This window comes from Epinephelus moara, chromosome 12 (assembly GCF_006386435.1).
Source record: "Epinephelus moara isolate mb chromosome 12, YSFRI_EMoa_1.0, whole genome shotgun sequence".
NCBI lineage: Eukaryota > Metazoa > Chordata > Actinopteri > Perciformes > Serranidae > Epinephelus > Epinephelus moara.
In genome coordinates this window covers 42,522,626-42,549,411 of record NC_065517.1, presented here as the reverse complement: position 1 = coordinate 42,549,411, position 26,786 = coordinate 42,522,626, and the positions used below count along the sequence as shown (strand labels likewise).

Sequence of the window (26,786 nt, the reverse complement as noted above, 5' to 3'; positions counted from 1 at the left end):
CACCGCTGATGAGGAAATACAGCGAGTGCTGGACGGAGCAGTGAGTGACAACAACCCCGCCCACATTTAAGAGGACTGTCTGAACAGACCCAGGGTCTAGGTACCATGTCTGAAGGCTTACTGCTGGTTCCAAAGGTGCTGGACTGAAAGGGTTTGGTGGAGACGGTTTAGTGAGAACATGGAAGTTCCTAGTCGCTAAAGAAAGGTGTCAATCAGAAGGTCAGGAGTTCGCCTCCATTTTGACAGCAAGTTATCAGCGATATTTACATGTGAACTGAAGAAAGGATGGATCATTTGTGGAGAGATTTGAACGTTTAAGGACACAGCAGCAGTGTGTGGGTATCTGTGGATGTAATAATATGTTTGGACCAAATGTTTATCTGGGTTTGGATCATCTGGACCTTTGGGAGTGTGTGAGGAACGATTCTGTCGGGATGATGTTGATCTGTGGATTAAAGTTTCATAGAGTTATAACTGTTTGTGTATGTGACAGAAGTGTTTACTGAACCTGCTGTGGCGGTCGTATGTTGGCATGGTCAGAATTAACGGCACCGTGAGGAGCTCAGCTTTGTAATGATGAGTCGTCTGAGAAAACTACTGCAACTGATTTCATGTTATCATCAAATCAACCTAACAAGGACGTGAAGACGGGCCGTCAGGTTACACATGAGCTCACAAGATGTTTAACAATGTGCTTTATTAATAAGATTATGTTGTATTCATGTCAGATCTTTACTCCAGCTGGGCAGCTCATGAACTTCAAAGGTGATGTAGTAACAATATGGCGTCACTTTGTGCTGTGTGTCTTTGTGTTTAATGTCATGTGTCGTGTTCACAGGTCGTCTCTTCGTGAAGCTGCAGCTCTGTTTCTGCACATCAAACACTCGTCACATTAACCCCTCGTCCTCCATCACATCACTCGTCTGTCCTCCATCAGTCCTGTTTGTTCTGCACAGGACATCTAATCAGCTGATTGTTGGGCTGCAGACCAGCTGCTGTTTGCTCCTCACCTCATTTAACAAAGATCAACAAACTGCTTTCTCTAAACTCTGAAGTCTGACTGTCCAATCATCAGGCTTCTGCTGGGACCACTGCACCTCCTCCTCCTCCTCCTCCTCCTCCCCCTCCTCCTCCTCTTCTTCTCCTCCCCCGTCTGCTCCTTCACATTCAGCCTCAGCAGCTCTCAGTGGACACATCATCATCATCATCATCATCATCAGCGACAGTCAGACAGACAAACCTGAACTCAGAAGCAGCCAATCAGAGCCCAGCAGGTGCTGCTAACTGACCAGGTATTTGTTGCCGTGACGATGGCGAGCGGTGTCCTGAGGATGATGGGAAATGTTTCTGTGTCCACTCTGACTCGTCCCAAAGACATCCTGAGGGAGACGAAGAAGACGATCTACAGCAAACCTCCCAGGAACAAGATCGGAGCCACGGTGAGTCTCTGTCTGTGTGTCTGTCTGTCTGTGTGTCTGTCTGTCTGTGTGTCTGTCTGTCTCTCTGTCTGTCTGTGTGTCTCTCTGTCTGTCTGTGTGTCTCTCTGTCTCTCTGTCTGTCTGTCTGTGTGTTTGTCTGTCTCTCTCTCTGTCTGTCTGTCTGTCTGTCTGCCTGTCTGTCTGCCTTTCATCAGACTGAAGAATATTTATTGATCTCATATCACTCGTGTTTGTCAGAATCAATAATCAATAATCAGTTCGACCTGAACAGGAAGTTGATTTATCAATAAAGGTTGATTGAAGCTGTTTAACTTCCACATGTGGTTCTAATCAATACGACACTGATCAGTTATTTTCCTTTCAGTCATCGATCAATGAAATCAGAAAACTTAGACTGTTTATAGATGATCGATTATTTCCTGATGATGTCATGTGATGTGTCAGATCTCTTCTCTGATTGGTTGTTTTTGTCTCGGGCAGCAAAGTTTCTTCGTCATATCGGTGTTTGCGGTGGCCATGTTGACTCCGGCCGCCTGGATCCTTCATCACCTGCCTGAGTACCGCCAGAGGTCCCACCAGACGCCCAGACACTGACCTTCATCCTCCTCATCCTCCTCATCATCATCCTCACCACTGACAGCTTCACCCATCAACACATTATAAACTATAATCAATAAACGTATCAGATCAATGTTTCACATTTCATCATTAATATTAATAAACCCAGTGACTTCATGTTCCTCTGTGTTCTGAGTCGTCTTTTCAAAATAAGAGCGGCCTGCTTTATTTTGTTAAACCTTTTTGTCCTGGTCGTTCTGGATGTTGATTCGTCGTCGGCGTCGTCTGCTCGTCTCTGGTTGAACATTGAAAATGAGGACATTGTACAAACAGGAAGTGTGTGTGTGTGTGTGTGTGTGTGTGTGTGTGTGTGTGTGTGTGTGTGTGTGCGTGTGTGTGTGTGTGTGTGTGTGTATGTGTGTGTGTGTGTGTANGTGTGTGTGTTGTGTGTGTGTGCGTGCGTGCGTGTGTGTGTGTGTGTATGTGTGTGTGTGTGTGTATGTGTGTGTGTGTTTGAAGATAAAATAAAGCTTCAGTTTGTGTTTGTTTAGTTTGTTCTGCTGGATTTACAGAGTTAATCACTTCCTGTTTGAGAACATCAGTTCCCACAGAGACGACGTGATTAAACCTGGAAACCTCCGAGCAGAGAGGAGACAGGAAGACTTCATCTTCATCACCATCATCTTCATCATATTTAAAGACAGTCAGTCTGAGTTTGAGCCAATAGAAACTCTCCTCAGTGTGTCGACCAACAGCTGACGTCTCTTGTTTGATCCTCTGTGTGACGTCATCATGACGTCATCGCCACTGATGGTTGATTTTAAAGTATTTTATGATTAAAAACTGTGTTTGAGACACGTTTTGGTGCCTTTAGCGTCTTCCTGTGGGCGGGGCAGGGTTAAAGATGATGATGATGATGATGATGATGATGAACAAATAAAGAGTGAAATAATCAAGTTGTGTTTCCTGTTATTCAATAAAGTGTTCTAACAGAGTCAGTCTTATCATAGAGGACGGTGGAGGAGAGCAGGCGGAGCAGCAGGTCTCTCATACAGGTGATGTGTTCAGGGACACAGTGAAACCAAACTTGCACACAGGAAACCGGCAGCGTGCTGATGTCTATATATGGTCATAATAAACTTTGACCTCACAGTGATTATCCTCCAGATGAATCCATTAAGTAAAGGTGAATGTGTCTGCAGCAGCTGCGTCCTGGAGCCGGAGGTGTTCTGATTGATCCAACCGATCATCACGGATCATGGAGGAAGTGTTTTTATCTCCTCTCTCTGAGCTGCATGAAGTCATTTTCTGATTTATGTTGATGCTCTGCTCATGAGTTCAGTGTTAGTGACGTATTCATGTGTATTTAATGTGAAGCAGACACCCAGTCAGATCTCAGGTTCTGCTCCTCAGGGTCGTCGTGGTCACAAACACTCTCAGGCCATGTTTACACAAAACCCATCCGCTGAAAACTGAATCGTTTCTCAATTTCATTTAGAAAATTGTTCCGCGTTCAGATGACAACATTTTGATACCAATCACCGTGCACACTGATCTGCAAAAATGACCAAAAACGCTGTAGTGCACATGGCAGGCCAGTAGGTGGCAGTGTGACATGTATAAACAAACAAAATGGCAACCTCAGGAACGTTTGTCTGGACGGATGACGAGGTGGAGTTGCTACAGTAAATCTACTCTTTGCTGTAGAAGCGTTGATGAATCCAACAGGCTGAGCAGCACAAGCAGAGCTCAGGAGCCATTGTTGTTGTGATGGTCGACTTTCTCGTTCATGCCTAGTGACTGGAACCATAATGAGCATGTGCGAAAAGTCTCTGTTTTCAGAGGAACTGCATATTGCAAGTTTACATGACAGCTGCTGATTTAAAAAAAGTTGCACTCTGGAACCCGTTTTGAAACCGTTGCGTGTTCACGCACCCCAAACGCTGCTGTCATGTAAACGACATCAGCTCAGACATGCCCCTAATCCAACATACCTGGAAGTGAGTCTGGACAGGACACTGTCATTCAGGGAACATCTTAAAGGAGCGGCAGCAAAGGTGAAATCCAGAAACAACCTCCTCTGCAAACTTGCAGGTGCAAAATGGGGTGCAGCAGCCCCCACAGTGCGCACCTCAGCTCTGGCCCTGTCATATTATGCAGCAGAACACTGTGCCCCTGTCTGGTCCAGGTCACCCCACACACACCACGTAGACATCCAACTTAACTCCACTATGCGAATCATAACTGGAACTATTCGTTCAACACCGCTCCCCTCACTCCCTGTCCTATCTAACATACCCCCCCCCCCAACATCAGACGAACTGAACTCACCTATAGGATCCTCCAAAAGGTCAAAGACTCCCCCCATTTACCTATCCACGCCGACATCTTCAACCCACCACCTGCTCGTCTCCGATCTAGACGCCCCCCCCCACCCACTGACTGTGATGCCCTGTCTGCCTGGGTGACTGAATGGGAATCCAAAGACACCGTACACACAGTACAGTTATTGACCAGACATGAACTTTTAATGGAAACTCAGAGAGCATTTTTAAGAGAGCCAATCAGTGTCTGTTTTTAAACAGGAAGCTGAAGAGTTTCAGTGTTAGCCAGCTCATACCTGAAACTATATCTGTCTGTCTGTCTGTCTGTCTGTCTGTCTTTGAGATCTACAGATCAGATGGTGCAGGAAGAACATGTGTGGTTGATGTCATCAGGGATACACACATATTTCCCACCGAGCCCTATAACGTCATAAATAAAATGATGACATCATCACTGAGGTATGTGAGGTCAGCGCAGCAGTGATCACACTGACACTAGGACACTGAGATGAACTGCGCCTCGCCTGTAAAGTAGACGAGAGCAGGCGGCTGCAGCGGGGGCGGTGACAACAAGCTGCGGTGAAGTCGGACAGTTTCCAGCAGCCTTCAGTCCGTACAGGAAGTCACAGACACACTAACATCCTGTCTGAATGATGTCAATTCATTAAAGTGATCAGACCCATATATCAGTTTGTTCTCAGTCTCCAGTTGTTTTAATTATGATAGATTCATTTATTCAAATGCTTTACAGGTGATCTGTAGTTTATGTTCATGGTTCATGAACTCTGCTGTAAATCAGCATCATATCAGTGTGACTTGTCGCCATGGCAACAGAGACTGAATACACTGAGTCTGACTGTAAGCTTCATATTTGATACAAGACAACAGCTTTCATTAAGGCTCAGTCAGATACAGTCAGGGCTTCACATCTGTACACATGTTAGTTTAAGAATGACCACCAGTCTGTGTGATGGTAAACACTTCAGTAACAGTCCAGTGTTAATACACAGTAGACTCTGTGTGGTTTATGATGAATGTGTTCAGTCTGTGACGACTAAACTTCACCATCAGTCACACAACATGTTTCTGTTACACAATAAACCTTCAGATCAGACAAATACAATCTTAATCTCTAAAATTCAACAAAAATGAAAAGTTTATCTAAAACGTCATCTTGTTGAGTCGACATCTGAACCAATCAGCTGTTAGATCAGGTGAGAGCCAGGCGGTGCAGTCGGTGGAGAGCAGCTGCAGCGCCTGGCTCTAAAAACTGCGGCTGCCTCGCTCTCGCGGTTTTATCGCCGTCCACTTTTGTAATACGTCAGAGCAAGTCGGGATGAAGTCGGACACAAAACTAACCAGCATGCATTGTGCGCCGATCGCTGATGATCGAATCTGCGCAGGCTTGACAATCAATCACATCACACCTGACATCAGGGTCGACCACACCTCCTCACTGAGAACTTTCCTAAACCTCTCCTGAGCTCAGAGTCCTGATGAAAAGCTTCAGTCTGAATCAGGAGCTCTGTGTTCTCAGTAGGGATGGGTCATGATTTTCGAATTTTGAATAGTCGTTTTATTTTTGAAAAATCTATTTTTTAATGCGACTATTACTATTCGCCGTCTTATTTCCCCCCTTTATTTGACATGCAATTCAGCTCCTAACTGCACGAGGGCAGTATAGGATTGCTACAGCGGTGTGAGATGGGCTACCAGCTAGTTTGATGCTCCTCTACAAACAGGAGAAACATGCAGAGACTACTACTCCGTGAGGAGTTTTTGCTTGTGCTGCCCATCCCTAGTTCTCAGTGTTCTCAGGATGATCGTGAGTTCAGCCTCTGATCACCAGATGGCACCAACCAACCATCTGAGGAGATGAAGACGAGCTCAGCTTCATCAGCTGCTGTCGATGATCAGTGATGAACATCAGGACTCTGCAGCTCACAGTGAACTGAAGATCATCTCCCAGCTGTAAGTTGCTCCACACTAACGTGTGTACATGGATTATTGTGTTAATGTGTGAGTTATGTGTTTCTGTTGGACTGTGAAACATACAGAGCTGATCAGAGCTCCATGTTTCATATTAATTATCATCACATCAACGTGTCCTTAGAAGGAGAAGGAACTGAAGACAGAATTCGCTGCAGCCTTTGTAATCCCTGTAATATGCTGTATGCTATAGCTAACTGGCTAACCACCATAGAGGCTATTTGCAAGCTAACGTTAGCTACTGGAATGTTTGCTATTAGCCTACAAGCTAACTATATGGGCAGGACCATGATGGCCTCTTCCTCTGGAAATGACGACGACCTCATCATCTCCAGAGCAGCTGTCAACAAGATGATTAAAGAAACTCTCCCTGACGTACGAGTGGCTAACGACGCCAGGGAGCTGGTGGTTAACTGTCACACGGAGCTCATATACCTCATATTCTGCGAAACCAATGCAGCATGTAACATGTCCGACAGGAAGACCGTATCTCCTGAACATGTCATCAGCACCTTCGAGCCTTGGTTTCACATCATATATCACAGAGGTGAAAGACGTCCTGCAGGAGTGTTAGCCAATAAGCTAACCATATGTTGGCCAGTGAGCATATGTGTTAGCCAGTGAGCTTATGTGTTAGCGAGTGAGCATATGTGTTAGCCAATGAGATAACCATGTTAGCCAGTGAGCATATGTGTTAGCCAGTGAGATAACCATGTTAGCCAGTGAGTGTTAGCCAGTGAGCATATGTGTTAGCCAGTGAGATAACCATGTTAGCCAGTGAGCTTATGTGTTAGCCAGTGAGATAACCATGTTAGCCAGTGAGCATATGTGTTAGCCAGTGAGATAACCATATGTTAGCCAGTGAGCTTATGTGTTAGCCAATGAGCTAACCATATGTTAGCCAGTGAGCTTATGGGTTAGCGAGTGAGCATATGTGTTAGCCAATGAGCTAACCATATGTTACCCAGTGAGCTTATGTGTTAGCCAGTGAGCTAACCATATGTTAGCCAGTGAGCTTATGTGTTAGCCAATGAGCTAACCATATGTTAGCCAGTGACCTTATGTGTTAGCCAATAAGCTAACCAAATGTTAGCCAGTGAGCGTATGTGTTAGCCAGTGAGCTTATGTGTTAGTGAGTGAACATATGTGTTAGCCAGTGAGCTTATGTGTTAGCCAATAAGCTAACCATATGTTAGCCAGTGAGCGTATGTGTTAGCCAGTGAGCATATGTGTTAGCCAGTGAGCTTATGTGTTAGTGAGTGAACATATGTGTTAGCCAGTGACCTTATGTGGGGTCCATGTCATTGGTCCGACAGCCCATTAGTCCGACGGTCCGCGGTGCTGAACGGCTCCCGGCGGGTTTATTTCTACCTTGATGGTGCGTCGCGACCGGCTCTGGGTCAGCTGGGAAAGGCTTGAGGTGGAGCAGGCTCACGGCTTATGTGTTTGTCACTTTCTTTTTCATTTTAACCCACACCATGATCTTTTCCTGATCCTAACCAAGTGGTTTTTGTGCCTAAACCTAACCAGACCTTAACCACAGGGCATCATGATGATTTCGGAACAACTGGACTTCGGAACAATGAGTTTAATATGGTTGGAACAATGGGCAGTTCCCCCTTATGTGTTAGCCAGTGACCTTATGTGTTAGCCAATAAGCTAACCATATGTTAGCCAGTGAGCTTATGTGTTAGCCAGTAAGCTAACCATATTTTAGCCAGTGAGCATATGTGTTAGCCAATAAGATAACCATATGTTAGCCAGTGAGCTTATGTGTTAGCCAGTAAGCTAACCATATGTTAGCCAGTGAGCATATGTGTTAGCCAATAAGCTAACCATATGTTGGCCAGTGAACTTATGTGTTAGCCAGTAAGCTAACCATATTTTGGCCAGTGAGCTTGTGTTAGCCAGTAAGCTAACCATATGTTAGCCAGTGAGCTTATGTGTTTGCCAGTAAGCTAACCATATGTTAGCCAGTGAGCTTATGTGTTAGCCAGTAAGCTAACCATATGTTAGCCAGTGAGCTTATGTGTTAGCCAATGAGCTTATGTGTTAGCCAATGAAATAACCATGTTAGCCAATGAGCTTATGTGTTAGCCAATGAGATAACCATGTTAGCCAGTGAGCTAACCATGTTAGCCAGTGAGCTTAAGTGTTAGCCAATGAGATAACCATGCTAGCCAGTGAGCTTATGTGTTAGCCAGTGAGCTTATTTGTTAGCCAATAAGCTAACCATATGTTAGCCGGTGAGCTTATGTGTTAGCCAGTAAGCTCACCTTATGTTTCAACTAAAGATTACTAGCTTCAAAAATCACATTATGTAACTACTTATATGAATGAAGCTCAAAATCTTCCGCTGAAATGTACAGTTAGCTTGTAGGCTAATAGCAAACATTCAAGTAGCTAGCGTTAGCTTGCACGTAGGCTAACTTTGTTTGGGACTGGGACAGTGGTTAGCTAGCATACAGCATATTCATTGGGGATTTTAAATGCTGCAGCAATCTCTAACGACTTTTTTGTCCTCTTTGAAGCGAACAGTGTGACAGGACAGTGACTCTACAAGATCCACAGTTCTTGTAAAATCTTTCTGTGGCTAAAAACTCTATGACCCGTGACACGTTGAGTTCAGATGTGAGTCGGTATCAGCCTTAAATCTTTCAAATGTATTGTCAAAGTATTGCAGTGTATGATAGGCATTAATCACTGATGATGCAGCACAGATTATTTTAATTACATGAAAATAAATCACACTTTACTGAACACCAACAATGAAATGTTATGGTGAAGCAAACAGTATCATTGATACATGAATATGTACTTTACACAGTGATAACTTATGATACGGACTATTATAACAGACTCTGAGTCTTTACTACAGCTGATTGTTGAGGTGAGTACTTGCTTTAACGAGTCAAAGACATCCATAAGACACTTATAATTCATTATAACTCACATCTATAATGTTTCTGACTGTTTGATAAAGTGCATCAGGAAGCATTATGTGTCTTTGAGTGTAGTCATAGAGCATTATAAACACATTATATCTCACTATGAATGGCCTTATAAAGCATTATAGATATGATCTTCATAGAGAGTGTTACCAACATGCATGTCCTTGCGTTGGACACTAGAGGCAGCATCCATATATTTATGGATCTACAGACACCGGTCACATACAGAGGTGAGGACGAGGCGTTAATGAACTATCAGAGCCGCAGTGTGGGGGACACAAACAATAGTTCACATTAAGTTTTGGTTTTAAAAGACACTGGCTGGTGAACTAAATGTGACAGAGTTGGGGGGAGACGGTGTGATTTTTACATCAGACCAGTTTACTCATTGTTAAACTGAACGGTGAGATGTTGCCTACATTAGTTTGGCTGTATTGAGATGGTTTAATTTCATAACAGTTACAAACAATACCGAGGCTCAGGGTGAACACTGTTGTTACCTGTCTGTCCGGCAGGTCAGGAAGACGTGACGCTGCTCTACAGGATGCTCTGTTACTGTGACAACACAGTCATGCTGATGCCATGTGCCAAACTTAAAAACTAAAATGCAAAATTAGAAAAAGAATTGGAAGAAAAACGTCAAACAGAAACGCACTGATGGTCAGAGGCCAAACGTTTAGGTGCTTGAACACCACCTGAGGTCGATCTGTGCACGTGTCCATGTGGAACAGTGGAGAGATGAACCAAGATGGGTTTGGCGAGTATGATTTTGTTTCTGTCCATTTTGAATGAAAATTCTAATGAGGTCCGGTAATTCAGCTCGTCTTTGTTTGTTAAAGAGGGAAACTTGTCCTGAGACTGTTGACAGTTGTACTTCCTCCGTCTGATAAGGACAACAGCTGTAGGAATATTTCCTTTATTCACTGTAGCGGGGTTCTTCCAGGAAAAATATGGCGTAGTCGGGAAGATACGTTTTAAAGTGTTTATTCCACCAAACCAACCAAAACAAAGTGTTTATTCCACCAAACCAACCAAAACAGTGAAAAAAATATGTACAAAGTAACAACAAAATATGTACAAAAAGGTACACTGGGTTCAGAGTTCTTCAATAACCCAAATTACAGCTGGACCAACGGCCAAAAAAACAAGGACAATAGTCCAAAAACACGCTCACTCAGTACTTTCTCTTGTTGTCAAATACCTGCCATGTACCACCAACTCTCCACACCAACATGGACAAGATGGCTGCCTTATAAATCATAAGCCCCTCCCACTGGGCATGACACAAAAAGAATAATTAACTTTGAAATCAGTGTTTCCCTACAAATAGAAACAACCAAAAATGTATTGACAAATAGTTAAATACAGAGAAATACCTCCTTTAAATATTCACTGTTCAACATGTCAACATACAGTCTCCAGTACTGCAAAATAAACATAATTAGCGCAAACACACATTTAAATTAATCAGGTGACCATTTTCCAGCTACGTCCCCTTTAAACCCCAGGAACTCGATATGCCCCTGTTTGGCGGATTCGGCGTCTGACAGAGGGCAGCGGGGAGGACAACCTGGCGTCTGCGGTGAGTGTCTGTGTGATATGGATGGGTATGAACAGGCGTGCAGAACGGCGAGTGTGCACCCTCGTGCAAACTACAGAACTGTGGGGCGGTGAATTATGGCGATAATTGCAACCAATGTAGTGGACCAGAACGGGGCTCGGAAATGTTTGATGAGTGGTGTGTAACGTGTAGCGCATAGCGCGTAGCATGTGTGTCTGTGTGTGTGTATGTGTATGTGTGCACTGCCCGCACTCAGTGACGGGGCCGCTCCGTCACATTCACATTTTGTGAGTTTATTTTGTTTATTTTATCTATTAGACGACATTTGAAGGTCTCACTACCAGCTAGTCACTCTTCGTGGTGTTATGATACGCAGTGTGTGGTGACAATTTCTGACTTCGCCTGTAACGGCCGTAGTGAGAAGGTCCATGTAGGACAGGTGGATGGGTAAAACAAACACCGGACTTTCACCCCAGAGCCTGCTGTTCACTTCCTGTGTGAAACCAAAAGTTAATGGAGTTATTTTAGTAACAGTTTAATGTTCTACGTGGCGTTATTTTAAGCCAAACCATGATGTTTTTTTTTTTCTAAACCTAACCACGTGTTGTGTTGCACAGGGAAATAAAAGTACATGCGAGGTGTTTTACCCATGTTGTAATTTTATTTTGAAAAAGACTATCTACCGAGCAGAAACTGAACATTTCCTGTGAAAACAGAAGTTTATATTGAAAAGACAGGACGCATGTAACAAGCGTCAGCTGAGACGCCTCCAAGAACGTCAAATACGGACAGCCTGTTCTCATTCTGACGAAATATCACCGCTTTGTCAGCGGACTTTCACAATTGCACATTACACATTTCATCTTCATATCCTCCTGCACCTGTTGTTAATGTTCTGGGACGACATGTTAATGACACCTTGCAATGAAAGCACATGGTAAGGTTTGTAAAAAAACATCATGGTTTCTGCTCTACATTCATACAGGAAGTGAACAGCAAACTCCTGGAAGAACACATCGCTACATCAACATGACGTGAAAGTGGGTGGCCCCAGGCCTGAAGTCAAACACGAAGAGGGGCTCAGAGGAGATTTCCGCAGATTATCACGTGACAGTGTGATCTTTGCGATCTGCCAATTCCAGTCGCTTGTGTGCGCGCCGCTATAGTTCTCAGTGGACATTGACGCCCGGCACAGGATGGAGCGAGTCTGTGCCGTGGCCGAATCGCACACGCGACGGATCCAGTGAACATCCGGCGTGAGATTTCTTAAACGGGCGTGAGAGAGTGACATTGATGGTGAAAGAGTGACAGTCACGCCAGATGTGTGAGAGTTGGCAACCCTGCAGATGATCGTTAAATAAGGATTTTATCTGGACGGGGACTTGAGCTGGTGACCTTCTGGTTCCAAACCCAGCTCCCTATTGACTGAGCTACTGCTGCCCCAAAATGTGTCTTACTACAAACATAGAGTCACCACAGTGAGTTCAGCTCTCAGGAAATAATTTCACTTCCCCCAGTATACAAAATTTGATTGTGCTGATGTTAAAATGTTTTTTTAATGCACATCAGTGTGTGATATTATACAAGATGAGCGATTTCAGTCGGTCCTCTCCGTCACTGGTGTGTTTCTTTCTCCAGGAGACTCCATCCTATGGCTCACACAGAAACACTGAGGAGCTGGATTTAATACTAACCCCGAACCCAAAGCCAGGGTACAGAGGCTCAGTGAAGGTGGTGTTGAAGGTGTGGAGGTGGATCAGTGAGTCAGAGGAGACTCTGTAGAAGGACAGGATGCCAGCAGGACAGTCCACATACACTGCTACTGTGCGAGAGGAGGGGCGGTGGGAGATGGCTGTGACTTTGTTATTATGACAAACACAGTAACGTTTATTGGAGCAGTACAGACTCCAGGACTGATCGTTCCATCCCAGCCTGCAGACACCATCCTGTCCTCTTCTACCGATTCCTCGGTAAGTCACTGCAATAACGATCTTTCCTCTCCACTCCACCTCCCAGTAACGTCGACCAGTCAGACCATCTGTACACAGCAGCTGCCAGCAGTAGTCAAACCTGTCTGAGTGATCAGGATATGGTTGACACTTCAGTGACCATGTCACCCTCCTGTTGTTGTCGGACAGTTTGAGGTGTCTGTTTAATGTGTTTGTGTCCAGGGTGAGTTCACAGAAATCTGAGGAGACAAAAAGACACAGATGAAGTTTATCATATGACACAGCAAGGGTCTGTTTCGGAAAGCAGGTTGAACAAACTTGGACTCTAAAGCAGGATTTATACTTCTGCTTCAAATCGAGGCCGGAACAGTAACAGGCTGAAGTTGACACGGCGTCCCAGAACGTCAACAACCAACACACCCAGGGTACCTTGGACGTCATATGTGGACGTGGAAAGTCCATGACCAAACGTGGACATGTGATGAGGTCACAGTGAGGATGGATTGCAATGATTTATGCAGCTTCAGCCAATCCCTGTCAGTTCTGCACGACTTTTAATTTTTTGTCCAATAACCCAAAATTTAAAATTTAATTTTTTTTTTAAAATTTCATAGGGTAAAGTGTCATTTTAGTATCGAGCTCCATGCAGCGTATTTATTCACTCAGGCTCTCTGATCAACATTAGACTGCTGCTGCAGGACCAGAGCTCTGCGCCGTTACCCAACAGTTTTAACAGGTGTAACGGTAGAGTCGAGCCATTTCTGTGTCAGTGGGAGATTGTTGGGACGGTTTTAACAACTTGGTATCATCTGTTAGCTGCTGCTACTGTGCTAGCTTTTGCTAACCAGGCAAAGAGAGCAGGTGGAGGATGTTTTAGAAAAGCTGTGGTGAGATCAGACATCTCAGGCTGCAAAAATTCCTCCAAAAGCCTATGAAATCCTGGAGGGACTGATACTCTGCAAGACTGTTGTGAGGAAACATTTTTAAGCATGTTGGGCATCAAATGAATCACTGAATCAGCTGAACCCCCACTTACATTTGCTCAGACCACGTTCCAGCCTCTTCCTACTGCAGTAATCCACCCTGGAGGCAGAAACACAGTCACACTGATTTTCTGGCTAACATGAATCTTTACTGCTGTGGACCAGACCAACAAGGGGTGAGCTTTTGATATCTGTCCCTACCTGACAGTGTCCAGTCTCCAGTCTGGACCCTTTAGTCCAGCAGACAGCAGCTTCATTCCTGAGTCTCCTGGATGATTGTAGCTTAGGTCCAGCTCTCTCAGATGGGAGGGGTTGGAGCTCAGAGCTGAGGCCAGATCAACACAGCCTTCCTCTGAAATCAGACAGCCTGACAGCCTGCAAAGACAAACACACAACCCTTTAGTTATTCAAGGAAGTTTGTCTTTTACAGTTATACATTGACCACCCTAACATATGACCCATATTCTGGAAGCTGCCAAGTACAACCACAGTCTGACCACTGAGCCGCTCCGCTGGGGTTAAGCCTTGCTCAGGTATGCCATAATGAAGGAGGGGTGCAGAAGATAAAAAGTAAAAGAAAGGACAAGAGCACAAAGTAGAACAATAAATATGTTAATAATAATAAAATGATGCACCAGCTAATAAAACAGACAAAAATGTATAAAGACATTGTAAAGGTAAAGGTAAAGTCCTGCACCTCTGAAGGCTCCTTTTCACATTAGAAACTCCCTGACGGCTCAGTTGACAAGTCCACAGTAATCTGCATCTTGTGTCAAATGGAATTAAAATATCGCTGACGTACTTTTGTTTGAGTTTTAGCTCCGACCTATGAGCTAAGCACACAGGAGCAGCTAAACAGGCTGCCTGCTGTCAGAGGGCAACCACATCGTCAAAGACGGCAAAGCTCCATTTTGCAGTTGACAATAGAAAGTTCTCTTGGAAGGAATTGTGGGACATGGAAGCATCTCAAACTAGCCTCATAATACAAGCCACCTACGATGTCCTGCCATTTCAGAGGAACCTCAGCCAATGGTGCGGTGAACACCCTGCTTGCCCCCTCTGCCCATCTCTAGCAATCCTGAAACACATTTTGGTTGGCTGCAAGACAAGCCTGACAGAGGGTCGTTTTAACTGGCAGCACAATCAGGTTTTAAAGTTTCTAGCAGCAGCCCTGGAGACCAGACAGACATCCATCAATGCCCTATGTCCTCCATCAGTCCATCTGGTGCTTACAAGAAGGTGTGTCCACGAAGGTGTGAAGCAATCTGAGGCTTGTACAGTAAAATCAAACACCAGCCGGAGGAGCAGGAGACTTGAGGTTACTGGCAGATCTGAATCAGCGTCTATGCCTCCCATCTGAGATCGCTTCTACTAACCTCAGACCAGTCCTCGTGCTTTCGTCCTGCTCACTGTGCCTCGTCTAAATCAGCTCACTGTGCCCTGGGAGGATGCTTTGGAGGTGGCCTACAAGCCCAAGAGCCTTAAGTACGTCAAGCTGGCAGCTGACGCTGAGCAATGCAGGTGAAAAGTGAAAGTTGGCCCAGTTGAAGTTACCCAATCAAAACACTCTGGTAAGAAATACTTCACCTTGTTTAGATTGACTTAAAAACTGTTTTGAAATGCAAAATAATGGAATTGTAATCATTTGATTAAAATACAATAATCACAATTTTAAAAATTGTTTCACAGCTCTACTTTGCTTACATTTGTCCACATGTTAAAAAAAGTACACAAGTGGTCATCAAACAAACAGATGAATCCTCACCTGAGAGTTTCCAGTTCACAGTGTGGACTCCGCAGTCCAATGGAAAGAAGCTTCATTCCTGAATCCTGCAAGTCATTGTTACTCAGGTCCAGGTCTCTCATAGAGGATGGAGAGCTGAGAACTGAGGACAGAGCTTCACAGCTTCTCTCTGAGAGGTTACAGTCATCCAGCCTGTGGAATAGGTAACCAAGAGTAAAGTTCAATTTTATTAGTTTCTGGGTTTTTGTTTTGATGATCTAAAAGGTATCTGATATACATAGATGGCACCATGCAAAGCACTGGCCGGACATTCGGGGGCAATTTGTGGTTCAGTGTCTTGCTCAGCTGTACTATGACATGTGGACTGGAGAAATAAGGAATTGAATCACCAACCCTGCAATCAACAGACAACTGTGTCTACCTGCTGAACCACTACTCATCCACTTACAGAGCTTTGTTGGAGGCTTTGACCACTGGCAGCAGTCTCATTAGAGCCTCCTCTGAAGCAGAGTATTTCTTCAGGTCAAACACGTCCAGATCTTCTTCTGATGACAGTAAGATGAAGACCAGAGCTGACCACTGAGCAGGAGACAGTTTATCTGTGGAGAGACTTCCTGAACTCAGGTACTGTTGGATCTCCTCCACTAGAGAATGATCATTCAGTTCATTCAGACAGTGGAACAGGTTGATGCTTCTCTCTGCAGACAGATTCTCACTGATCTTCCTCTTGACGTGCTCAACTGTTGTCTGATTGGTTTCTGAGCAGTTCCCTGTCTGAGTCAGCAGACCTTGAAGGTGTCTCTGATTGGTCTGCAGTGACAGACCCAGGAGGAAGCGGAGGAACAAGTCCAGGTGTCCATTTGGACTCTGTAAGGCCTTGTCCACAGCACTCTGGTGGAGATGTGTTAGTGTAGGTTTGTCTCTGAAGACTTTAGACAGCTGGGAGGTGCCTGTTGGTTCTTCTGCCATCAGGTTGACTCCAGAGTTGATGAAGGTCAGATGGACATGAAGAGCAGCCAGAAACTCCTGAACAGTCAGATGGACGAAGCAGAACACCTTGTCCTGGTACAGTCCTCTCTCCTCTTTAAAGATCTGTGTGAACACTCCTGAGTACACTGAGGCTGCTCTGATATCGATGCCACACTCTGTCAGGTCTGATTCATAGAAGATCAGGTTGCCTTTCTGCAGCTGATCAAAAGCCAGTTTTCCCAGAGACTCAATCATCTTCCTGCTCTCTGGACTCCAGTGATGATCTGTCTCAGCTCCTCCATCATACTTGATGTTCTTCACTTTGGTCTGAACCACCAGGAAGTGGATGTACATCTCAGTCAGGGTCTTGGGCAGCTCTCCTTCCTCTCTGGTCTTCATCACATCCTCCAGAACTGTAGCAGTGATCCAGCAGAAGACTGGGATGTGGCACATGATGTGGAGGCTTCGTGATGTCTTGATGTGGGAGATGATTCTGCTGGCCTGCTCCTCATCTCTGAATCTCTTCCTGAAGTACTCCTCCTTCTGTGGGTCAGTGAACCCTCTGACCTCTGTCACCATGTCAACACAGTCAGGAGGGATCTGATTGGCTGCTGCAGGTCGTGTGGTTATCCAGAGGCGAGCAGAGGGAAGCAGTTTCCCCCTGATGAGGTTTGTCAGCAGCACATCCACTGAGGTGGACTCTGTAACATCAGTCAGGATCTCATTGTTGTGGAAGTCCAGAGGAAGTCGACACTCATCCAGACCGTCAAAGATGAACACAACCTGGAACTCTTCAAACCTGCAGATTCCTGCTTCTTTGGTTTCAGTAAAGAAGTGATGAACAAGTTCCACCAAGCTGTACTTTTTCTCTTTCAGCACATTCAGCTCTCTGAAAGTGAATGGAAATGTGAACTGTATGTCCTGGTTGGCTTTGTCTTCAGCCCAGTCCAGAGTGAACTTCTGTGTTAAGACTGTTTTCCCAATGCCAGCCACTCCCTTTGTCATCACTGTTCTGATTGGTTCATCTCTTCCAGGTGGGGCTTTAAAGATGTCTTCTTGTCTGATGGTTGTTTCTGGTCTGTCTGGTTTCCTGGAGGCTGTTTCAATCTGTCTGACCTCATGTTCATCATTGACCTCTGCAGTCCCTCCCTCTGTGATGTAGAGCTCTGTGTAGATCTGATTCAGAAGAGTTGGGTTTCCTGCTTTAGCGATCCCCTCAAACACACACTGGAACTTCTTCTGCAGGTTAGACTTGAGTTTACATTGGCACAGCTGAATTCCTGAAAAGAGAAAAGAAGAGTAATCAATAAATGGATGCAACAATGATCTGTGTAATCGTCCTCCCTCAATTAAGTCCTTTCAGCTCATCAGTGGAGTTGAACAGCTTCTCAGTGAATCCTAAAATAATGGATAGATCAGATGCATTATATTTATGACAGAATTCTTGCATCCACTTGTTCTTCTATCATGTTTAGTTTGATAAAGTGCTCTCACTGTTCTGCAGATAGTCAGCCAGCTCCTCCTGCTTCATTCTCCTCAGGAAATTCAATGTGATGTTCATAAACGCCTCTCTGCTGCTCCTCCTCTGCTTCACATCCTCACTGTCCAACCACTTTTCATCCTCACGCTGACTCTCTAAGCATTCTGGGTAATCTGGATTCATAATACTGTGAAACCTTTTCAGTTCGTTCTTCACAAAACTGACAATGTTCTTCTCAAGCAGCTGAAACAGAACAATATGTTGGTCAGATGACAAAACATCAGATCACCTGTCACAGACTGAAAGGGTGCAGCATGGAGACTGTTAGGACCAATCTGTGGTTGAAGTCATATGTTTGTACATTTACACACCATGAATATGGAGTCCAGATCTGTTGGATGTTGCTGGGCAGGCTGACCACTGGGAACATTTGAATTTTCCTGATGACCTCTGTGAAGTTTTAAAATAATTACGAACACAGGCACACATATACCTTGTCACAGATGTTATCTCATAGCATGATAAATGCTGGTAAAAACACAAATTTAGCTCTTTGGTCAATGTTTCTATAATTTCTGGATGAGATGTGAGGAAAAGGAAACTGAAGTGGGATTTCAGTCAGGACCACTTTAGCTAAAGAAAACTTTATTTCAGTTTGCAGTTTTATATTTGGTGGTATGGCTCTGTTTTTGGGCCTATGCAGAAAGCCTAAGGCAGACAGCACACCTCTCTGCCCTTCCATGTGCCTTCATGGAAAGCCTAAGACAGGGAGAGCAGCAGCAAAGACCACCTAGGTACACAGCAGAGGAGCAGAAGTGACAAACAGAAATTACATTGATAAGTCAGACACAACATGAAAAGGAGGAGCTGGGCTGGAGGTGGGTTGCAAAGTGTCTTGCAGAGGAAGCAGCAACAGTAGGCGGGACTGTTTAAATAGGGCGTTCTGAATGAGATAGAAAGGAATCATGTCATCATCATTCCTTAAGAGGGTTAAAAAAAAAGTTTGAAATTCTTACCTCTGCTTGGCAGAGTTTTCCTGATCTTTGAAACAAACATATAGAGGCATAGAGCGGTCACTCTTTATGGACACACAGGTTGGGACAGGACAGTCTCGTCCTCGCTGCTGGATCCTGTGAGAGACAGTAGATTGACAAATGAAGTGCGGTCATACTCGTTAACGCTGACCACTTTTTTTTTTTAAGTGCGTTTAAGCAGGTGTGAACACAGCAAAACAACCAGACTGAGACCTTCTTGAAGAGGTGGTCTCGGTCCGGTTCCAAAGGAAGGTGTTCCGACCTGGATGTGAAGCAACTGCAGTCACATGACACATTGTTTGGGTTAAACATGAGCATGTTACAGTCCTGGAGGATTATTAATGTGCACCTCCTCCTGTACTGCCTTAATATGCACATTCAGCACATCCAATGCATCAAAACATTGTTTTCTAGTTGGAGCCGCGCCTCGTTTTCAAACTGTATGGTTTGACTAAAATGAACAATGACAGCAATATAGTCCACGATGAGCAGCGCTAAAATCAACCTGCATAGTTGTCCCTCCATTGTGACATTAGAAAGTGTCACATTTATCTTGCAAGTGTACTCTTCTTCAACGTTTGCTTTACTTCCTGGATTTTTCCCACATGGAAATTCTGACCAATCAAGAGCAGCTTTCTCACACAAGGCATTTGATCTGGTCCTCTTGTAAATGCTGCCGTGAGAACACGAACCAACTCTAGGCAATTATACAACTTTGGAACAACATGAGTCCCTGATTCAGACCAGAGGAGACCACTCTAGGGCTGACAGCAGCCTGAGAGAGACGGAGGCAGCTGCAGACACAGACCCAAGGAGAGTCTGAGTCAGACGGAGGAAGCTACCAGGAGAAAGAGAGGCATTGCCCGATCAGACAGCGATAATGTTATCTTCTGCCTTCTCTTGAAGGCTTACAGCAACTTAATACGACATAGTCTCTTTCTTTTGTTTGATATCTAGTGTTGGCAAAACATGTTGCACATTTCAGATCCATCCTCAGCATAGTTAGCATGTATTAGCTCGGAGGGCTAACTTGGCTTGTTTACTATAATGCATGAAAATTGAGGTCCCATTGAACGTCCTGCTGAACCCTGTTAAAACCCTTTAGGAAAACAAAGGAAGGAATTGCTCGAATATTAAACAGCCAAATCTGATTCGACTGAGGATTCTGAGTCAGGTGCAGCCCTAGTGATCAGAGACATGTAAATGCACAGATCCATGAAGCAAGACTAAAACAGAAATGACCCAGAGAATCAGATAAAAACAGAAAAACAGGTTCAACACAAATCAAAGATGGAGAGTAACAGTGGGTCTTAGGGGTCGCATACATGCTGCGTCTTTAACCATCGGGAAAACACAAGGTCGGGAGCTGGGCACTGCTCTAGTGCCTTTTCTGTGCCAGCTCTCAAGAGCGCAGCCGCAGGTTGTGTCCGAGGTTGCTAAGCAACCTTAACAAGCATCATATCACAGCCTGTTTCCTTGAAACCCTGAGTGCAGAGCTGATCTACTTCCTGTTTGTCTGTGGGACAGATGTGACGCTCGGACAGCTCTGCACTAACATGATCAACTTCTCCTCCATATTTATCACACACTGATATTTACTGAAGAAGGAAAGATATCTGTCAGCTGTGATTGGTTGGTCCTCGTCACATGACATGTGGTGCGCCCTGCTGCGTTACAAAAGTTGAACTCAATTTATGTCAGGGTGGAGCCGTCGCACCCTGAAAAAAAGTCACTTGGGAACGTGTGCGCGCTGTGATGGTGTTTGAGTCTTCATTGAAAATAATAGATTTGAGGGCACAAAAAGGCAGCACTTGTAAAAACTGTTGATTATTGAATGTGTTAATATTCAGTCGTATACCTTTGACTATCAGAATGCTCTCCATCTTTAAAGTTAATAGGTCGACCCATAGACTGGTCACTCTTGAAGGACACACAGCTGGGTCCAAGTTCAGGTCCAGGTCCAGGTTCAGGTTTAGGTCCAGGTCCAGGTCCAGGTCCAGGTCCAGGACAGTCTGGTCTCTCATGTTGGATCCTGATAGAATCACAAACACTCATAAATTCATGGATGAAATGAAAATCTGCTGAAAATGATGTCTACTTTTGAATATTTTAAAACTGATCACAACAAACTGGGATAATTTATTACTTTTGATCGGAGGGGTGTCCACCTTTGAAGCTCATAGGTTCATCCATAGACAGGTCACTCTTAAAGGACACACAGCTGGACACAGGAGAGTCTGGCCTGTTGAACACACACAGAGCTGTGAGTGTGAACAATGATGGTGGAGTGATTTGAGTCATGGACAGTTAGAGATCCTGGTCTCACCTCTGAGCTTTGGTCTGGCTGTCATGTTCCCCACACAGAGTGGTTTTAGAGGGAGGGACTCCCTCCTCTCTGTCCTCAGCCTGATTCATAGCAGAGTCCACACCTTCACACAGACACAACAACATGCAGTCACTCAGTACAACAAGCTTCACAGCACAGCACAGCACTTCAGAGCACTGCGCAGTGACTTGATTCGTCTGAGGAGGAAGTTTCTAAGTTTTGTGTCTGCACGATCAAAGTTCCAGTTTCATTTCAGTGTAACTGGAAAATATGTGGATTTATGCAGAACTGAAATGAAGAAGCTTTTATTACACAATAAAAAACACTTTGACATTTATGATTGCTGTGATCAACAGTTTTTAGGCATCTATGATGAATCTACCATTTCACTTGAAAGAGGCCCAAAACTCTTAAGATATCTCAGCGTACACACTTCCCCTCTGACAAACACCAACCCTATCATAATAATAAACATAATAAAAAATATAATTATTGCCAGTGGTAGCAGTTTTAGTAGTAGAACACCTTCACCATCCGCCGGCTTGAGTCGAGCTCAGACAGGTTTGACACTGCTGACACTCTCTGCAACATTCTAACCGGTTTTGTCTTATTTGACTAAAACAATAAATTATGTGTTGAAGCGTTGTCGTTACATCCCTCAGCAAATTTTTTCTAATTCATCAAAGCTCGTGCATCAGGTGAGTGAGCATGTTTGAATTTACAGAATCAGTAGATGAATGAACGTAAGGTTGGAACGTTGCATCACTTGATCGTGAACACTACAGTGGATTCACTCAGCAGAGGATAAAAACTGTTTTTATCTGTAACTTCACACAAACATGGAAGATTTTCGGCAAAGATTCAAAGCTGTGATCCGTCTACAATCTGACATGTTGTACTTTTTTACTGGCGTGACACGTCCGCTGCCGCTGGCTGTGTATCGGATCATTTAAAGACAAGACACTCCAGGTAAAAACGTTTGTTTCATGTGCTGGTCAGTTTTTGGATTTTGGGCAGTTTTTCGTCCAGAACATGTCGACTTTCAGACCAGTGGAAAGAAAAAACACTCCAAATAAAATTTTAGGTTTATTTTAGTTCAGATTTCTGTTCTGGAAAATTATACAAGAAAGCACATTTAATTAAACAATCCCTAAATTGCACATTTAAACATAAAGTTTCAGAAAATTTGCAACACGATGAAATAATTGTCTTATTGCTCAGCAGGGGCGATTCTAGGAGCAGAGGTTTAGGGGTGCTGAGCACCCAGAGAGCTGCCCGGCCAGGCAAGATAAATTTGACTGTTTTGTACATTTTAACTCAATTTCATTCCCACATTTGTGAAAGAAAAACACAACACTTTTTGGGAAAGTCTGTGACTAAACCATCAAATCTGATAAAGGTTATTTAAATGCTGAGCAACAGCAAAAGAGGAATGGATTGGAATCATAAAAGACCTAACCCTAATTTCTGGGGGAAGACAACTCATTTTGATACAGCAGCTCCTCAACATACACATAAACAGTATGTATGTTTCTGGTGTAAACCAGCCCCCTATAGTGAGGACCAAAAATACCAAAAATGGACCTTGGACTTATTTTTTGGACTTTTATTTGAAATGCAATGCACAACATGTAACATTAACACATTAACAGTAATTGACTTTTTCAATGTTTGTCTCTGCCTTTTTCCTTCTTGTCTGTATTATATAATACAAATACATAAATAAAAATACACTTCAAAAAAGAAAAGTGCTTGAAATCTACAAAATAATAATAATAAATACACACAATAGGAGTTATAATGTTAATGGGCATCCAGTCAGTTAGCTAGTCAGTAGCACCTTGGCTTTAATATTAACACATGCACATGACACAACAGCTAGCTTCTCTCATTCCAATTCAAACAGAGGACAGTGGTACTGACCACCTGTAACGTTTCCTAGCTAGAAAAAACGTCAGCTAACTCCTACCTAACAACATAAACAGTGACCTACGATTAAATGCAGCAAAAATGAGGACTGGTAATGATAATAATGTGTTGGTATTGAGTGGCAGAAGTTAAGAAATGTGCCATATATCCTGGTTTAAGCCAGGTACTTACACCACTACTGCATATCACCCACTCTGGAAGGCAGCGCATGAGCCCGAGTCGGGGAAAGGTGGGAGGGATGGGGTGGATCAAACCATTTTTGAGGCAAGAGGGGGGGGCTGTATTTTTGTTGTTAAAATATTACGTTGCAACCAAGTACTGTCTGGTTTTGACACTTTTCTAGCTTGTTAAAAAAAGGACATACAGTAAAAAAAATAAATAAATAAAAAATTAAAGTGTGCTTTATTCAGTCAGCATTCAGTCAGCATTAAAGTCACAGTGAGCGGCGTGGTGAGAAGAAATGTCAGAACTCAGATTTACTGTTAACAGATGTTAATGTTTGTTCTCTCTATTGAAGCTTCAGTTTTAACGGCCGTGTGTCCCACAGTTTGTTGTTCACATGTTTTCATGACGTTTTCAGGATCAAATCAAATTTCTGATTCAAGTTTTCTTCTAAAATCTACTTGGTCGTTCTTTCAGCCTGCTGGAGCTCATTTTAGGTTTGAATGAGTTGTGTGACTTTATTTTGGTTCAAAAACAGCTGTTATCATAAAGTATTGTCGCTGATCACGTTATGAGCAAAAAAACATTCCACAGATTTTTGTTTTGGATCAACACTGAAAACAATTAAAAACCCACAGATTGTGTTTGGTCCTGATCATCAGCTGGGAAGTTTCATGGTGAAATTATCAGTTACAGTTTTGACTCTATTCACCTGTTGTGTCTTAGTTTGGGTCTAATGTGAGCATTTATACTTGTGTGTCTGTGTCACTCTGCAGTTTCACCTCCAAAACATGCTAACGTTATTAGCACAAGCCGATGGCGTATTACATTGTATAAATTAGCCTGTGCTCATATATTAGCCAGGATAAATCACACACCAGACCTAAAATGTTATTTTCGTGGAGGCTTTATTGTCTTCACAGTTTATTGTTTCTTATCTGTGAAATGTCATGATTCTCTTTGGTTTTTGTTCATATTCTGTTACCTTGTGGAGTTTTTTGTTTGTGTTCCTTGTTTGATATTACTCATGTTAGATCTGCTTCCTGTTTTATTTTGTAGGTTCTCTCCCCAGGTGTCATGTCTGGGTTTACTTCCTGTCTTTGTGCTTTATTGGTGCGTTCGTTTTGTACTCGGAGGTCGGAAATTCCCAGTTCCTGGTCAAAAGTTTAAACTCGAACGCACCCTGAGGTGGGATTTCCAACTCGGAAACTCGGAGCAACCGCATCAACCCCGACTTACCGATTCAAAATGGCTGCCGGTCACATAAATAGTGAGTCAACACTCTGCTAAAGTACTGTTTATAGCAACTTTATCTTATTTGTTTTACATCAGGTCAGCCTCATCTGCGGCGTTCATCAGTTGGAGTTCATGATGGTTTTGAAGCTGTCTATACTCCCAAAGTGCAAGGGCAACAAAGGCTTTCTTGCGGGCGTCCATGTTTTTTTCCGACTTGTCCACCGTCGTCAACTAGAATGCAAAAACTGTTGTCGACTCGGAGGTGACGTCATTCTGACTTCCGACCTTCGAGTACAAAACATACGCACCATTTTCCCGCCTGTTTTCTGCCACACCTGCCTCATGAATCCTTCCCTGTTCCCTGAGTCTTCCCTTCACACCTGTTTTGTATCAGTCTTGTCTTCCTCCTCCAGCTGTGTCTCGTCCTGGTGATTAGTCTTCTGTGTGTCTATACCTGTGTTTCCCTTTGTCCGTCCATCTGTGTACCTTCTGTGTTCGTCATGGGTTCATCCTGCATCCATCCCTGGTCATCGTGTCTTTTCCTGGTTGGTTTTTAGTTTGGATTTTGAGTTGCCTGCCTTCATTGGAAGTCCTTGACCAGCTACATTAAAGCTCGTCATCTGTTGAAAACTTCAACCTGTCTGTTTGATCTGCATTTGGCTCCTCTGAACTGGATCGTAACAAAAGTAAATAAACACTTATTTCCACTGAGGGAAATGGTTTCAGCATTGATTCAGTGCAGAAGTATAAATCCTGCTCGTTTTTTTCTCTGAGGAGTTTGTTCATATTTCATTATTTCTAAAAATCTGATAAGCAATTTTTTAATAAGTATTTTCTGATGTATGTGTGTGTCTCAGTTTATTTGTCAACCAGTGAAATCAGTCTGAGAGTCTCTGTGGAGGAATGTGTTTGATCAGCACGCTGCGTCGTCTTCTGATGTCACATGATTACACCTGGAGACTTACAGTGAAGTATTCAGGCCTCTTTTCATCCCTTTGTTCTTTTCTGACCGTTCATTATTTAACTCAAATATTATTTATGGTCTTATGTTTCATTTAGTGGTGCAAAGTTTGTCCTGATGACCCTTATTGTCGGCTAATGAATAATCAACATAAGTAATGTCTCAGAGCAGCTGTAAGGCGGAGTGATACACCCAGAGTGAAAAGTCTCAGTGCTGTTATCCTGTATATCAGCACACTGAACGACTCCTGTCCAATCAGATCGCTCCGTCAGAACTAACTGTTGTGTATTTGCATATTTACACATAAAATCTCAGAATCACAGCTGGTGAGGTCTGATGGAGAGAGCTGTCAGGTAGAAGAACTTTGATGCTCACAGCAACAACCACAGTTCATTCAGTCTCATTTACAGCCTTTAATAATAATAATAATAAATGTATTTATGAAGCATTTTTGAAAACAAAGTTACAAAGTGCTTCACATGTCTGATCCCGGATTTTAAACAATGTGGAATTCACACAAATAAAATGAGGCAATTTTAAGAAAATACAAAGAACGAAAAAGTTATTTTCTTTAAACAATAATAAATCAGTCGGTGAGGTGAGACAGTCTGCGCTCAGTGAAGATGTTTTCTGTCAGAAAATGAAATTGAAGATTTAAACATTTTCAGTTTTACAGGAGACAAAGATTTGTCAGACTCACAGTTTGAGATGATATCAGATTTCTGTCCCACTGTAAAGTGTCAACGTCCTGCTGAGAGTTAACAGCAGACTGAAGACATAAAGGTGTGTCTCTGAAGACGGACGGACTGATGGATCGTTTTTTTGTCAGGGTTTAAAAAGGTCAAACGACGCAGTGATGATGAAAACACCAAAACCAACCAATCAGCAACCAGACCAAAAGAGGAAACAGAAAGTTATCATTTCCCTTTTTCTGCAGGCAATCAGGAGACCAAACATACTGTCCTCTGTCCTCACACTGTCCCCACACACACTGTCCCCACACACTGTCCCCACACACACTGTCCCCACACACACTGTCCCCACACAGAGCCCATGGTTGTGGCGTCCAGGTTGCTGCTCCAGAAGGCTGGAGAAGTGTCCACTTCGCTGTTGCATCCACCTTTCCTTAAAAGTCCACAACCTGGGTGTCATTCCTGACTCCGCCCTCTCTTTTCACTGTCACATCAAAAC

General features: G+C 43.6%; 2 protein-coding genes across 3 annotated transcripts; one reads left to right on the top strand and one right to left on the bottom strand.

Moving 5' to 3' along the window:
• The first annotated feature begins 123 nt into the window (after window positions 1–123).
• si:dkey-85n7.8 (COX8 domain-containing protein) lies at window positions 124–2,159 on the top strand. The gene is made up of 2 exons (XM_050057556.1): window positions 124–1,439; window positions 1,920–2,159. The coding sequence occupies exons 1-2, from the start codon at window positions 1,311–1,313 to the stop codon at window positions 2,031–2,033; spliced, it is 243 nt and encodes an 80-aa protein (XP_049913513.1). The 5' UTR covers window positions 124–1,310; the 3' UTR covers window positions 2,034–2,159.
• Window positions 2,160–10,268: 8,109 nt separating this feature from the next.
• On the bottom strand, window positions 10,269–26,394 carry LOC126398246 (NACHT, LRR and PYD domains-containing protein 12-like). Of its 2 annotated transcripts, XM_050057421.1 has the most exons (12): window positions 26,296–26,394; window positions 21,308–21,410; window positions 21,128–21,223; window positions 20,840–21,013; window positions 18,964–19,077; window positions 18,319–18,397; window positions 17,962–18,190; window positions 15,947–17,747; window positions 15,520–15,690; window positions 13,956–14,129; window positions 13,808–13,854; window positions 10,269–13,010 (listed from the first exon to the last, which is right to left on the bottom strand). In XM_050057421.1, the coding sequence occupies exons 2-12, from the start codon at window positions 21,394–21,396 to the stop codon at window positions 12,472–12,474; spliced, it is 3,513 nt and encodes a 1,170-aa protein (XP_049913378.1). In that variant the 5' UTR covers window positions 21,397–21,410; window positions 26,296–26,394; the 3' UTR covers window positions 10,269–12,471. The 2 variants fall into 2 exon arrangements, with proteins under 2 accessions (XP_049913378.1, XP_049913379.1); XM_050057422.1 differs by lacking the exons at window positions 10,269–13,010; window positions 13,808–13,854; window positions 13,956–14,129 and adding an exon at window positions 15,160–15,262.
• Window positions 26,395–26,786: the final 392 nt, after the last annotated feature.

What these genes read in the sequence shown, in the direction of transcription:
- si:dkey-85n7.8 (XM_050057556.1), top strand. Translation starts at nt 1,311, where the DNA reads ATGGCGAGCGGTGTCCTGAGGATGATGGGAAATGTTTCTGTGTCCACT. An exon ending in GGAACAAGATCGGAGCCACG is followed by an intron (nt 1,440 to 1,919) that starts GTGAGTCTCTGT and finishes TGTCTCGGGCAG; the next exon opens with CAAAGTTTCTTCGTCATATC.
- LOC126398246 (XM_050057421.1), bottom strand. Translation starts at nt 21,396, where the DNA reads ATGAATCAGGCTGAGGACAGAGAGGAGGGAGTCCCTCCCTCTAAAACC. An exon ending in AGCCAGACCAAAGCTCAGAG is followed by an intron (nt 21,224 to 21,307) that starts GTGAGACCAGGA and finishes TGTGTTCAACAG; the next exon opens with GCCAGACTCTCCTGTGTCCA. An exon ending in GGAACGTGGTCTGAGCAAAT is followed by an intron (nt 13,011 to 13,807) that starts GTAAGTGGGGGT and finishes TTGTCTCCTCAG; the next exon opens with ATTTCTGTGAACTCACCCTG.